Source organism: Crinia signifera, chromosome 19 (assembly GCF_055691185.1).
Source record: "Crinia signifera chromosome 19, ASM5569118v1, whole genome shotgun sequence".
Taxonomy (NCBI): Eukaryota; Metazoa; Chordata; class Amphibia; order Anura; family Myobatrachidae; genus Crinia; species Crinia signifera.
The window spans coordinates 20,787,388-20,800,719 of record NC_139226.1 but is presented as its reverse complement, the minus strand read 5'-3'; the positions used below and the strand labels follow the sequence as shown (position 1 = coordinate 20,800,719).

Here is a 13,332-nt window from a genome sequence, read left to right as displayed (position 1 = left end):
TGTGTCTTTGCTGTGTAACAGAAAGGCAGAGGGTGGGCTCACTGGGCTGGTTCTTTGTCATGTGAGTCAGTCATGTGAGTCAGAGGCTCCACCCAGCGTTACAGCTTCAGACACACTTTGAGTGACAGATGTAGCCAAATATATAAGAGATTTTTTGTTTCTCTAGGAATAATACTGGGAGCAGAATCCGTGACAGTGCTGGAAGGAGCCTCACTGAGGTTACTCTGCTTGGTGGACAGTAACCCGGCTGCTGATGTGGCCTGGATGAAAGGAGAAGATGAGGTTCTCAGCAGGACTACTGGACAATGGCTGGAGCTCAGTCTGACAGACATATCTAGTAATACTGATACATATTACTGCACAGCATGGAATGTGCACGGAAACTCAACCAAAAGCATCAATATAACTGTACAACGTAAGTAGGCAAAGAAGAACAGAAGGATAATGGCACCTGGTTAGATTTACATTTTTGCACAAGGAATACGTTTCCTGGAGAGTCCTTTCCTGGTTGCAGTGTGACACAACTGTGTCGATGTGCGGTCAGGTGAGGAAGTACCTCCAAACCTTACTCAGTCAGATGCAGTCACACACCACTCATACCACTTATCTAAAAAGAAAGACTCGGACTACAGAAGTATGGCATGAAATGGGTCGGTTTTTATTGAGTCCCTACTCTAAACTAAAGGTGGTCGGGAGAAGAACGGTCAAATAATGCAGTTATACATAAATAAAGAAAATAACAAAATATAGAATATAACATATTATAACATAATATAGAATACAACAAAGATCAAAGAGCCTGCTGCCCTTTTGGCCAAGGATCGGCCTTTTGCCAGTACCCTTGCCAACTAAAACCAAATTAAACAAATAAATAGTTACTGGGACAACTGCCCCTTTGGTCAGGGGTCGATCTTCTCAAACTACCCCTTACCCCTCATACCAAACAAAAAGGCAAAGCTAATCGCTCTATCCTTGCTTTAATAAACATTGGACCTCCTGCCCTCACATACTAATTGTGACAGTGCCCCTGTGCTGGTGTGGTGCAAGATGGCGTACCTTGATGTGGGCTCACCGGATTTCGATCTTAAAAGCTTCTTTCTGGAAAACCTGTGGCAGGGGATAGGACAACCCAAGGAGACACACAGAACACAATACTAATACGTTTAGCAGCAACAAATATTTATTTAGAAAATGTATGAAAACCGGTTGCTGCAAGACATTCACGGCTAAATGCAAAACAGTCACTTAATACCATTTAGTATTTAATGCAATAAATCATCAATAACAATACAAAAGAGCAAAATATTCAAATCACATGTTACTACGTCACTACGGCACTTGCTATACATATGACGCTTCAACACAATAAGTCCGCCAGGTGGCGCTAGGCACCCTATAGGCTGCACGGTAGTCCCTGGTGCAATCCACACAGTTATTGCATTCAAATAACAGTCCCACAACGGTTATCCTCACAAGTAAAAGGTAATCTCTACCTTAGTGTGCACACTACTGTCAAACGGTCCTCATAAAAGAGGGACTAGCAAGTCCCCTGCCTTAGGGTGATTTCCTGTAAGTATTAGCCACGCTAGTCCCAGAAGTGGCTCTCCTCTCTTATTATATGGAGCCCCTTAGCCTGGGGAGTCTGTAGGCACTACAGCTGGGGGGTGATGTCCACCCCAATAATGGCTGCCTTTACTGCCGGGGAATCTGGTGGGGCGATGGGGCAGTTCCTGCTGTGGACCCTTAGGGTGCAGGCCAGGGCTAGGGATGATGGAGTACCTTTATACCAGGGGCGCTGCTGCAGTTGCCGGCTCCTGCCAGTAACGATCCTGGCCTCTGCTGCCTCCGTCTCTCCTGCGGGTCAGGGGTCACAGGTGCTGCTCGCGGGTCCCGTCTCTCTGTGCCGTCAATCACCGCCGGGCCCGGGTGTATTCACCAACCGCCGCCTCTCTCTGTCCTGGCCGGGGTGCAGGCTGTCAATCATCGCCCTGTACCACTCTCCTTCACATCTCTGCTCCCAGGTCTCTCTCTCCTTACATGCTGCCGTGCACAGGTCAACCATGACCTCCTCTTGTCACGCTGCTGGGCTCAGGCTGCAAACTCTCCTCCGCACTGCTTTCTCCTTCAGAAACAGCTGGCTGGCTCTCTCTTCTCTGCAGGTCTTCAGGCTGCTCAGCGTCCTCTCTCTCACTGCATGTGTTAGCCCTCTTCCCGCTGTGGCAGTCTTCCTCCGTCACGCTGCTGCACAGAGCTGACCTACCCCCTGGAGTGGGGTGCTACATAATCATTTATATAAAGCTTCATAAACAGCGACTCATGAAGGGACATATGGGCCCACCTGGGCCAGTGATAACCATACTCGCCCCCTGTAAACAAGCCTAGCTACTCATGAATAGTGCTAAAGAAAAAACGTTCTGAACTGCCCACTAAAGCTGACACAACAATATATGACAAAAAACCCAAACCACATATGGTAGGAGTGTGGGCAACGCCTCTGACTGGAAAGAGAAAGGAAACTTCCAGATAGTGAAATATAACGGTATGCAGTTAATTTGCCGGCGGTTGGGATCCCGGCGGTCGGAATCCCGACACTGGAATCCCGACCGCCGAAATCCCGAAACTTTCTCCCTCTGTGGGTGTCCACGACACCCATAGAGGGAGAATAAAATAGCGTGCCGAGCGTAGCGAGGCACCGGGCCCGCTGCGTGGCGAGCGCAACGAGCCCGCAAGGGGGGGGCGATCCATGTCCCCCCCTTGTCGGGATTTCAGCGGTCGGGATTCCAGTGTCGGGACTCCGACCGCCGGGATCCCGACCGCCGGCAAATCGTATCGGATCCAATATAACAACCATCCAAAAGTGCCCTTAACAACCCAGAACCAATCAAATGAAAACATCATGAAGATAACGGTCCCACCCACAAAAAACCAAGCCCCTTTCACATCCTGAGGATGGAATCGGTACATCTGTCAGAATGAACTTAGGTCTACAGTCATTAGGTCGACCCCATTAGGTCGACTGGCTGGAAGGTCGACCTGATTTAAGGTCGACATGGGCCAAGGTCGACATGACTTAAGGTCGAATTTGCATAAATGTCGACATGAGGAAGGTCGACTGGTCATAAGGTCAACATGGGTTTTTCACTGTTTTTTTATCCGAATGTCGACACAGTCGACATGGACACGGTTGGCAATGAGAATCGGACCCTCGCATCGCTTGCTTCGCTCGCAATGCATCGGGCACGGTGGCTCGCTTCGCTCGCCACAGCTTTAATAACCTCCTCCACGCCCTTGTGGATGGTAGGGCATGAAATACCGCCTGTCGGCACATGTCGGCTCAAAAAACAGTGAAAAACCCCATGTCGACCTTATGACCAGTCAACCTTCCTCATGTCGACCTTTATGCAAATTCGACCTTAATTCATGTCGACCTTGGCCCATGTCGACCTTAAGTCAGGTCGACCTTCCTGACAGTCGACCTAGTGGGGTCGACCTAATGACTGTAGACCTAAGTTCATTCTAATAGATGACCGCTTCCCCTGAGGATAGAGGGACTGGGTATCTGCCCAGCCTGGTAATTTTATGCTGCTTTGGACACAATAGACATCCTATGCAGCCTTACAGTTATTCCACCTTAGTTAAAAAAAAAAAAAAACAATGATAAGAAAATTCAAAGAATATATTATAAATATCTTAATTGTATTATTCGAATAATTTTTCATTCTGTCAGGAGCCCTACAGTCGGAATACCGACTTACACAGGCTATTTTACCTTGTGGGGATCCACGAACCCCCATACAGGGAGAATAGAATTAGTGGTGAGCATAGCTCGCCACCGAGCACGCAAGGGGCTTGAGTTCGCTTGTCCTCCTGTCGGGCTCCTGACAGTTGGGATTCTGATGTCGGAGAAACAACCGCTGGAATCCCAACTGTCAGGGGCTTGTAGCATACCCGGACTTGGCAACATACAGATGGCCATGGGAAAGCAGTCACTCCTCAGATCCACACCAGCCACTTTCAAACTCTGTCCCTGAGCTTTGTTAATGGTCATGGCCTAGCACAACTGTACCGGAAACTGCAGCCATTTGAACTGGAAGTGGTCATGTGATTGGGTCAGAGGAATTCTCGTAACGGAACCCTGTGAATACTGTTGCTTCATGTTTGTGCAGTGTTTTCACCTGCAGCCTGGTACCACTGGACAGTGTGATATATACACGGGTGGATTCAAGTTGCGTAAAAGCATTATGTAGGCACCGATGACGAAACTTCAGGGCGTCGTATCATCTCAAGTAAAACCAAAGAGTGGACTTGGGTGGATGTTAAAGAAGCTCTTAATAGTCCTTCACTTTACAAAATATTGACGGGGTTTCAGTAAAAGCATTGGTAAAATGCTTTTGTTTTTAAGCCTAGATTAACATACTGCTAAAATATATACGTTTGGCTTTAGCCCCAATAGGAATATTGTCACTGGGACAACAGGTCCGTTATCCGGCAGAAAGCAATTATGTAAAAAAATAAAAAAAACAGGACTGTGCCCTGAGCAGTTCTCAAGTGTGCCCCCAGATCTAGAGATGCCCAAACCAGTTTACAGCCACCACCAGTTCAACTGTTATTTACTGGTCTCTTCTTTTTCATGAAAAGGGCCAATGTTTTTTTATTTTTGTTACCTGTGGGGACCAGTGTGATTGTTTTTATATGGGGGCCAATAGTTTTTTTTTTTTTTCCAGTGGGAACTAATGTGTTTTGCCCTGTGGGGATCTCATGGTGTGCTTTGGCAATTTTAAAGTCTTATTTCGTGTGCCGCAAGGTAAAAAGGTTGAAAATCACTGCACTATACCATAACTGTACATTTTGATCTGTTTGATACTGTTTGATACTGAAGTGTAGTTTGGAGTAGAATATCTTCTTGTCCATGAGTGTGTACATTTGTAATGTATCTAATCCTAAATTAAAATCTTAAAAACTACAATAACTTAAAAATATATCTATTTTTTTTTACTTTTTAACAAATTTTCCTAATTGTTGTTAAATTACAGACAAGAATAGAACACAGGATGGCTGCATTTCTTCATCTAAAGGTTTTTGTAACATTTCTTTTTATGTGCACTGTTGTTCAGATTGTTGCAATAACATAAAATAATAATCATATTGTAGAATGAAAAAAAAAAGTTCATTAGCTCTTGTTAATGAAATATATTAATCATTATTATATCGACAATTTAATGTTTGGTGAATACTTAGTGAGTAACTGATTCATAATTACCAAGGAACTTGCAATGGCATCTCAGACTTCATGGAACACTGCTGAGCTAAATCTTTATAATGTCAGTCCTTGGTCCTTGGGGATCCCATCCTTCCTATTTATTGAGCACCTTTTGGAAAATAATAGATAGAGTCTGATTGGTTGCTTTGGGCAACATCTCATCTTCAATAAAACTCCCATCTTAGTAAAATGATCACTTAGTTAGGCCATTGGACAACTGAATTATCACATCATTGATTAAGATGGTTAGGCAAGACTGTTAATACCATTATATTAGTATATATATATCTATATATATATATATATATATATATATATATATATATAGATATATATATAGATATATATATAGATATATATAGATATATATATCTACATATATATATATATATATATATATATATATATATATATATATATATATATATATATATATATATATATATATATATATATATATATATATATATATATATAGACATTGTAGGGGCTCTACACACACTAAATTAACTGATAATAAATAGTGGAGATTTGGTTCATGAATTCATCAATGCATTTAAGCCTGCAGCCCCCTTTACGGGACCCCACTTATCTGCAGGTCCTAACACTAACGCTGAAAATGGCTACAATACACATAGCTATCACATCAATGTTTGATTCCAGGCATGCTATCTGGTCTGAAGCTCACAGCACACTTTGCTTTTATAGGTGAGCAGCTACCAACACACCTGTCACTAATCATCTAGAGAAATGGTTAACATAAGCTATGGAATCTTAGTTAAACAGGGTGCATGAGAGAATGTGACCACAATAAGACTAATTAAAAAAAAACGAATCTAATAAACAATATATACACTTAACATCGGCACTCACCTTTCCTAGTTTTGGGGTGCCCTATAACTTGTGACCACATTGTTTAAACAGACATTGTAGGGGCTCTGCACACACTAAATTAACTGATAATAAATAGTGGAGATTTGGTTCATGAATTGATCAATGCATTTAAGCCTGCAGCCCCCTTCACGGGACCCCACTTTTCTGCAGGTCCTAACACCAACGCTGATACATATATATATATATATATATATATATATATATATATATATATATATATGATTTACATATTATACTTGTCGGGAGCTCGGCACTCTCTGTTCAATTGATAGTAACCTGGGTGCCTTCCCTATGAAGTAGGTATGTAGCATGCAGGGTTGGCGACACTCGTACCAGGATTTCAAATAAAGATGACAGACACGCTAGGTGACACCTAGCGTGTCCGTCGTCTTTATTTGAAATCCTGGTACGAGTGCCGCCAACCCTGCATGCTATATATATATATATATATATATATATATATATATATATAGACGAAAGAGCCGCACAGCACGGGACTGTTCTCCACTTTCAATAAATCAATAGGTGACAGCCAATGTTCTGCAACGTTTCGGGAACTTTTATTATCCCGTCCTCAGGCTAGGTAACAAATATTTGTTACCTAGCCTGAGGACGGGATAATAAAAGTTCCCGAAACGTTGCAGAACATTGGCTGTCGCCTATTGATTCGTCTATATATATATGAAAATACAATTGCTGGCACCCGGGAAGACGCAACCAGAGGGGAGTGTGCCAGCATATCGTGCAGTATATATATATATATATATATATGGTACTTATGTATTATCTGGACTCCCATGTTAAATGCACCCCATTTTTTCATACCCCTACTATCCAACTACGCATGGAGTTGATTTTATATAGTGTGGCGAGCGCAGCGAGCCACCGTGCCCGAAGCGTGGTGAGCGCAGCGAGCCCCGCGAGGGGACGCGGTCTCATAAGAAAAACGGGAGTCCAGATATTACATAAGTACCATATATATATATATATATATATATATATATATATATATATATATATATATACAGATGGAGCCCCTCTCATTATTGGAAGGCTCTCGCCAAACCATCCCTGCTGGCGAGAGTCGGCAGAGAGGGACCCTGGGCGGCGGGACCCTGCCTGTCTCCGCTTCAGGGAGACGTTGTCTTGTGCACACGCGCCCCCTGGTGGGAGACTAGACGGGCTACATCTATATCATATATATATATATATATATATATATATATATATATATATATATATATATATATATATAGATACAGAAGTACCAACACACTCGCCATTCCTAAGAATGGGGTGCAAACAGCACCCACTTCCCAGGATGGGGTGCATTGGCCTGTGACCACACACTCTAATAAATACAAACACAGGGGGCCCAGCACTCACTACAACAAACTAACTCACCTTAACATTCAAATAATCAATAAATAAATAATGGGGTTTTAGTTCATGAATTGATCAATGCATTTAAGATTGCAGCCCATCGCCAATTGACCCCATTTCACTGCAAGTCCTACACTAACAACTGATTTTCATGGGAACCTGGCAACTGTTTGCATATCATAGCTAAAATGAACATGTGTTATTTTCCTGGGTTAAAGCTCAACTGCCAAGTACCTTATGGCTTTTAAAGGTGAGACCATCCCAAACACAGCACCTGAATTAGTATTAAAGGGGCAGCTGTCACAGGTTTCAGGTAAATGAGCTTATCTAGGGTGCATGAGAAAGCTATGATCACAGTAACAGAGGTTAATTAAAAATCAACCCAAATATATAGATACAGAAGTACCAACAAACTCGCCATTCCTAAGAATGGGGTGCAAACAGCAGCCACTTCCCAGGATGGGGTGCATTGGCCTGTGACCACACACTCTAATAAATACAAACACAGGGGGCCCAGCACTCAGTACAACAAACTAACTCACCTTAACATTCAAATAATCAATTAAATAATTGGCGATGGGCTGCAAGCTTAAATGCATTGATCAATTCATGAACTAAAACCCCGTTATTTATTTAATTGATTATTTCAATGTTAACCCCTTCCTGACACAGCATGTTTTTGCCTTCCTGACAGAGCCCTTTTTTTCAAATCTGACATGTATCACTTAAGTGGGGATAACTTTTTTTTGCTTTTACTTATCCCAGTGATTTTGAGATTGTTTTCTCGTGACACATTGTACTTCAAATTAGTGGTAAATTTGGGTCGATACAGTCTGTGTTTTTTTGTGAAAAATACCAAAATGTCGTAAAAAAATGGAAAATTTAGCAATTTGCAAAATGTTAAATTTTCTGCTTGTGAGACAAATAATCATACCACTCAAAATAGTTAATAACTAACATAGACCATATGTCTACTTTATGTTTCCATCATTATTTCAACTTCCTTTTAATTTTTTGGACACTAGGAGGCTTACAATATGAATAGCAAATTCTCAAATTTTCAAGAAAATTTCAAACACTGATTTTTTTAGGGACCAGTTCAGTTCTGATGTGACTTTGAGGGACTTGTATGTGAGACACCCCCATAAATGATGCCATTTCAAAAACTGCACCCCTCACAGTATTCAAAACAGCATTTTGGAAGTTTGTTAACCCTTTAGGTGTTTCACAGGAATTAAAACAAAGTGTAGGTGAAATTTCAAAATTTCATTTTTTTTGCAGATTTGCAATTTTAATACATTTTTCTAAGGAACACCGTAGATTTTACTAGAGAAATGTGACTAAAAATTGATTCCCCCAATTCTTTTGTTTTCATAAATATCCTATATGTGGCCCTAGTGTGCACGTTGACCAAACTACAGGCTTCATAATAGAAGGAGCACCTACTTGATTTTGGAGCCTCCTTTTTATGAGATTATTTTTTAGGCACCATGTAGGTTTCTAGGCACCATAAGATGCTAAAATTTAGGAACCCCCCCACAAGTGACCACATTTTGCAAACTACACCCCTCAGGGAATTCATCTAGGGGTATAGTGTACATTTCAAACCCCCAGGGGTTTCACCAATTGTGGTACAACTGGGCAGTGAAAATGAAAAATTAAATTGTTTTACACAAAAATGCAGTTCTGGCTCAAAATTTTTCATTTTCACAAGGAATGAAGGAGACAAAGCACCCCAAAATCTGTGCCCCAATTTCTCCCGAGTACGGCAATGCCTCACATGTGACCAAAAAATACCATTTGGGTGCATGGCAGGACTCAGAAGGGAAGGAGTGATTTTGGGATTTTGCAGCTCAGATTCTGGTGGAATGTTGGTGGGTGCTATGTCGCATTAGCAAGACCCCCCAAGCACCAATACAGTGGAACCCCCCCACAAGTGACCCCATTTTGCAAACTACACCCCTCAGGGAATTCATCTAGGGGTATAGTGTACATTTCATACCCCCAGGGGTTTCACCAATTTTGATACAACTGGGCTGTGCAAATGAAAAATTACATTTTTTACACAAAAATGCAGTTCTGGCTCAAAATTTTTCATTTTCACAAGGAATGAAGGAGACAAAGCACCCCAAAATCTGTGCCCCAATTTCTCCCGAGTACGGCAATGCCTCACATGTGACCAAAAAATACCATTTGGGTGCATGGCAGGACTCAGAAGGGAAGGAGTGATTTTGGGATTTTGCAGCTCAGATTCTGGTGGAATGTTGGTGGGTGCTATGTCGCATTAGCGAGACCCCCCAAGCACCAATACAGTGGAACCCCCCCACAAGTGACCCCATTTTGCAAACTACACCCCTCAGGGAATTCATCTAGGGGTATAGTGTACATTTCATACCCCCAGGGGTTTCACCAATTTTGATACAACTGGGCTGTGCAAATGAAAAATTACATTTTTTACACAAAAATGCAGTTCTGGCTCAAAATTTTTCATTTTCACAAGGAATGAAGGAGACAAAGCACCCCAAAATCTGTGCCCCAATTTCTCCCGAGTACGGCAATGCCTCACATGTGACCAAAAAATACCATTTGGGTGCATGGCAGGACTCAGAAGGGAAGGAGTGATTTTGGGATTTTGCAGCTCAGATTCTGGTGGAATGTTGGTGGGTGCTATGTCGCATTAGCAAGACCCCCCAAGCACCAATACAGTGGAACCCCCCCACAAGTGACCCCATTTTGCAAACTACACCCCTCAGGGAATTCATCTAGGGGTATAGTGTACATTTCATACCCCCAGGGGTTTCACCAATTTTGATACAACTGGGCTGTGCAAATGAAAAATTACATTTTTTTACACAAAAATGCAGTTCTGGCTCAAAATTTTTCATTTTCACAAGGAATGAAGGAGACAAAGCACCCCAAAATCTGTGCCCCAATTTCTCCCGAGTACGGCAATGCCTCATGTGTGACCAAAAAGTGGCAGGACTCAGAAGGGAAGGAGTGATATTTGGATTTTGCAGCACAAATTCTGGTGGAATGTTGGTGGGTGCTATGTCGCATTAGCAAGACCCCCAAAGCACCAATACAGTGGAACCCCCCACAAGTGACCCCATTTTGCAAACTACACCCCTCAGGGAATTCATCTAGGGGTATAGTGTACATTTCATACCCCCAGGGGTTTCACCAATTTTGATACAACTGGGCTGTGCAAATGAAAAATTACATTTTTTTACACAAAAATGCAGTTCTGGCTCAAAATTTTTCATTTTCAGAAGGTATGAAGGAGAAAAAGCACCCCAAAATCTGTGCCCCAATTTCTCCCGAGTACGGCAATGCCTCACATGTGACCAAAAAATACCAGTTGGGTGCATGGCAGGACTCAGAAGGGAAGGAGTGATTTTTGGATTTTGCGGCTCAGATTCTGGTGGAATGAATGGTGGGTGCTATGTGGCATTAGCAAGACCCCCGAAGCACGGTGAAATTATGAACCTAATAATCCATAGATGTGTGGTATATTTTAAAACATTCCTTTATACATAGGCCGGGTTTGTCGGGGCAAGTGTCACACTGGAAAATAGTTTGCTTTCTTATTCCCTTTTTATAGCAAACTTTGCACCTTTTTTGTGTCCTGCCCTTTTTTCCAGTGGAGGGGATTTCATCAGGAAAATGCTGCCCTGGTACAATACGGGGGCCAGTACTAGAAGTACTGGGGCCCTCTGCCTGCTGGTTCCCAAATATTAGGCTGTTTATGACTTCCTCTTGAAAGTGCATAAATGTCCCCCTCTGGCCGGTAGAACGGAATAGCACGTAAGCGTTATACAGTGCCATCTGGATGATATACACGGCCAGCTTCTTGTACCAGATTTTTGTTTTCCGCAGGGCACTGTACGGCTTCAGTACCTGATCTGAAAGATCCACTCCGCCCATGTACCTATTGTAATCCAGGATACAATTAGGTTTTGAGGTGTGGGTACTGGTACCTCGTACAGGGACGGAGGTGGTACTGTCTCCGTGAATTGTTGTCAGTATAAGGACATCCCTCTTGTCCTTATATTTGACCAACAACATATTTTCGGTGCATATTCCCCTGCTTTCACCCCTTCTCATTACTTGGGCAATGTGCGTTTTTGGGAGGCCTCTTTGGTTCTTGCGCACAGTACCGCAAGCTGCTGTACCTCTTGAACCAAGGGCCTTAAACAGGGGGATGCTAGTGTAAAAGTTATCCACATAGAGGTGATAACCTTTATCCAGGAAGGGGTGCACTAAATCCCAGACAATTTTTCCACTAACACCAACGAGGGAGGGGGGGCATTCTGGCGGTTCAATTCTTGAATCCTTCCCTTCATATACCCTAAACATGTGGGTGTACCCTGAGGTGCTTTCACACAGCTTATACATTTTTATGCCATACCTTGCCCTCTTACTGGGAAGGTACTGGCGGAATTTAACCCTTCCTTTAAAATGTATAAGGGACTCGTCAATACAAATAAATTTTTCAGGGATGTACATCTCTGCAAATTTGGCACTGAAATGATCAATGACCGGCCTGACTTTGAATAGCCGGTCAAAGGTGGGATCATCTCTGGGTGGGCACTGTGCATTATCGTTGTAATGCAAAAATTTAAGGATCATCTCAAAACGAGCCCGAGTCATGGCCATACGGTAAAATGGGGTGCTGTACAGAACATCTGTACTCCAATATTGCCTAATTTCTGGCTTTTTTACTATGCCCATATGAAACACCAGACCCCAAAACGTCATCATCTCTACTGCATCTACAGGGGTCCACCTAGCAAATGATGACGTGGGGTTTTGAGCAATAAACTGCTGGGCATATAAATTAGTTTGGTCCACCATTAAATTTATAAAATCATCAGAGAAAAATAATTTGAAAAAGTCAATTTCTCTGTGACCTGTGGAATCAAATTGGATTCCTGGCATGGCCAAAAACTCAGGAACCTGGGGCTCAAAATTGTCTGGTGGTGGGGTCCATACGAGATCAATTATTGGGGGGGGGTCTCAGCTGCTCTACGGGGGCGTCTTTGAGGGGGTCCCTCATCACTAGAGGAGGAAGAGGAGCTTAAGATGAATCCTTCAAATTCCCCGCTTGCCTCACTGGCTGTGTCAGAGTCAGAGGCAAGCATGGCATATGCCTCCTCCGCTGAATACATTCTTCTGGATGACTGGGATGACATTTGGGATGACATTTGGGATGCCATTTTTATTTTTGTGTTTCTGGTAGTGAAATGTTTCAACACGTGTATAGTGTAAGGGGGGTACAAACTTTATTTCAACCAGGGGGGTATGTAGTGTGTAGTGTGTATGTAGTGCAGAAAAAAAAAATACTTTATACAGGAATTTGATCCCAATAAAAAAAAAAAAAAAATTGATGGGGTTAAAAAAAAAAAAAATTGAAGGGGTTAAAAAAAAAAAAAAAAGGTCCTGCGCCAAAAATTGAGCACAGATGTTGGTCAGTAACGTCCGTCACTGAACAGCGCTCAAAGGCAACAGGAATTTGATCAAAAAAAAAAATAGATCAACCCTGTGCCGAAAAAGCTGATCAGTGATGTACGTCACTGATCAGCGCACAGTGGCCACAGGACACCCACAAAATCACAGTGTGTGTAAAAAAAAAAATTAAAAAAAGACCCCACAGCACCCTCAAAAAAAAAAAGGTGATCACTGATGCGACACTGATTACCAGTGAGGGGCTGCAGGTGCACAACCTTTGGTGCAACTGACAGTGCAACTGGCAGCAACTGACAGGTATATATAAAAAAAAAAAACCTCTGCACCCT

At 42.6% G+C, this 13,332-nt stretch overlaps 1 protein-coding gene across 1 annotated transcript in view; it reads left to right on the top strand.

Moving 5' to 3' along the window:
* LOC146041735 (sialic acid-binding Ig-like lectin 13) overlaps window positions 1–13,332 on the top strand; it is a 74,426-nt gene that overhangs the window by 38,183 nt on the left and 22,911 nt on the right. The window contains exons 6-7 of the mRNA XM_083161646.1: window positions 167–415; window positions 5,034–5,075. Coding sequence (XP_083017772.1) covers window positions 167–415; window positions 5,034–5,075 — 291 coding nt within the window. The remainder of the gene's footprint in view (window positions 1–166; window positions 416–5,033; window positions 5,076–13,332) is intronic.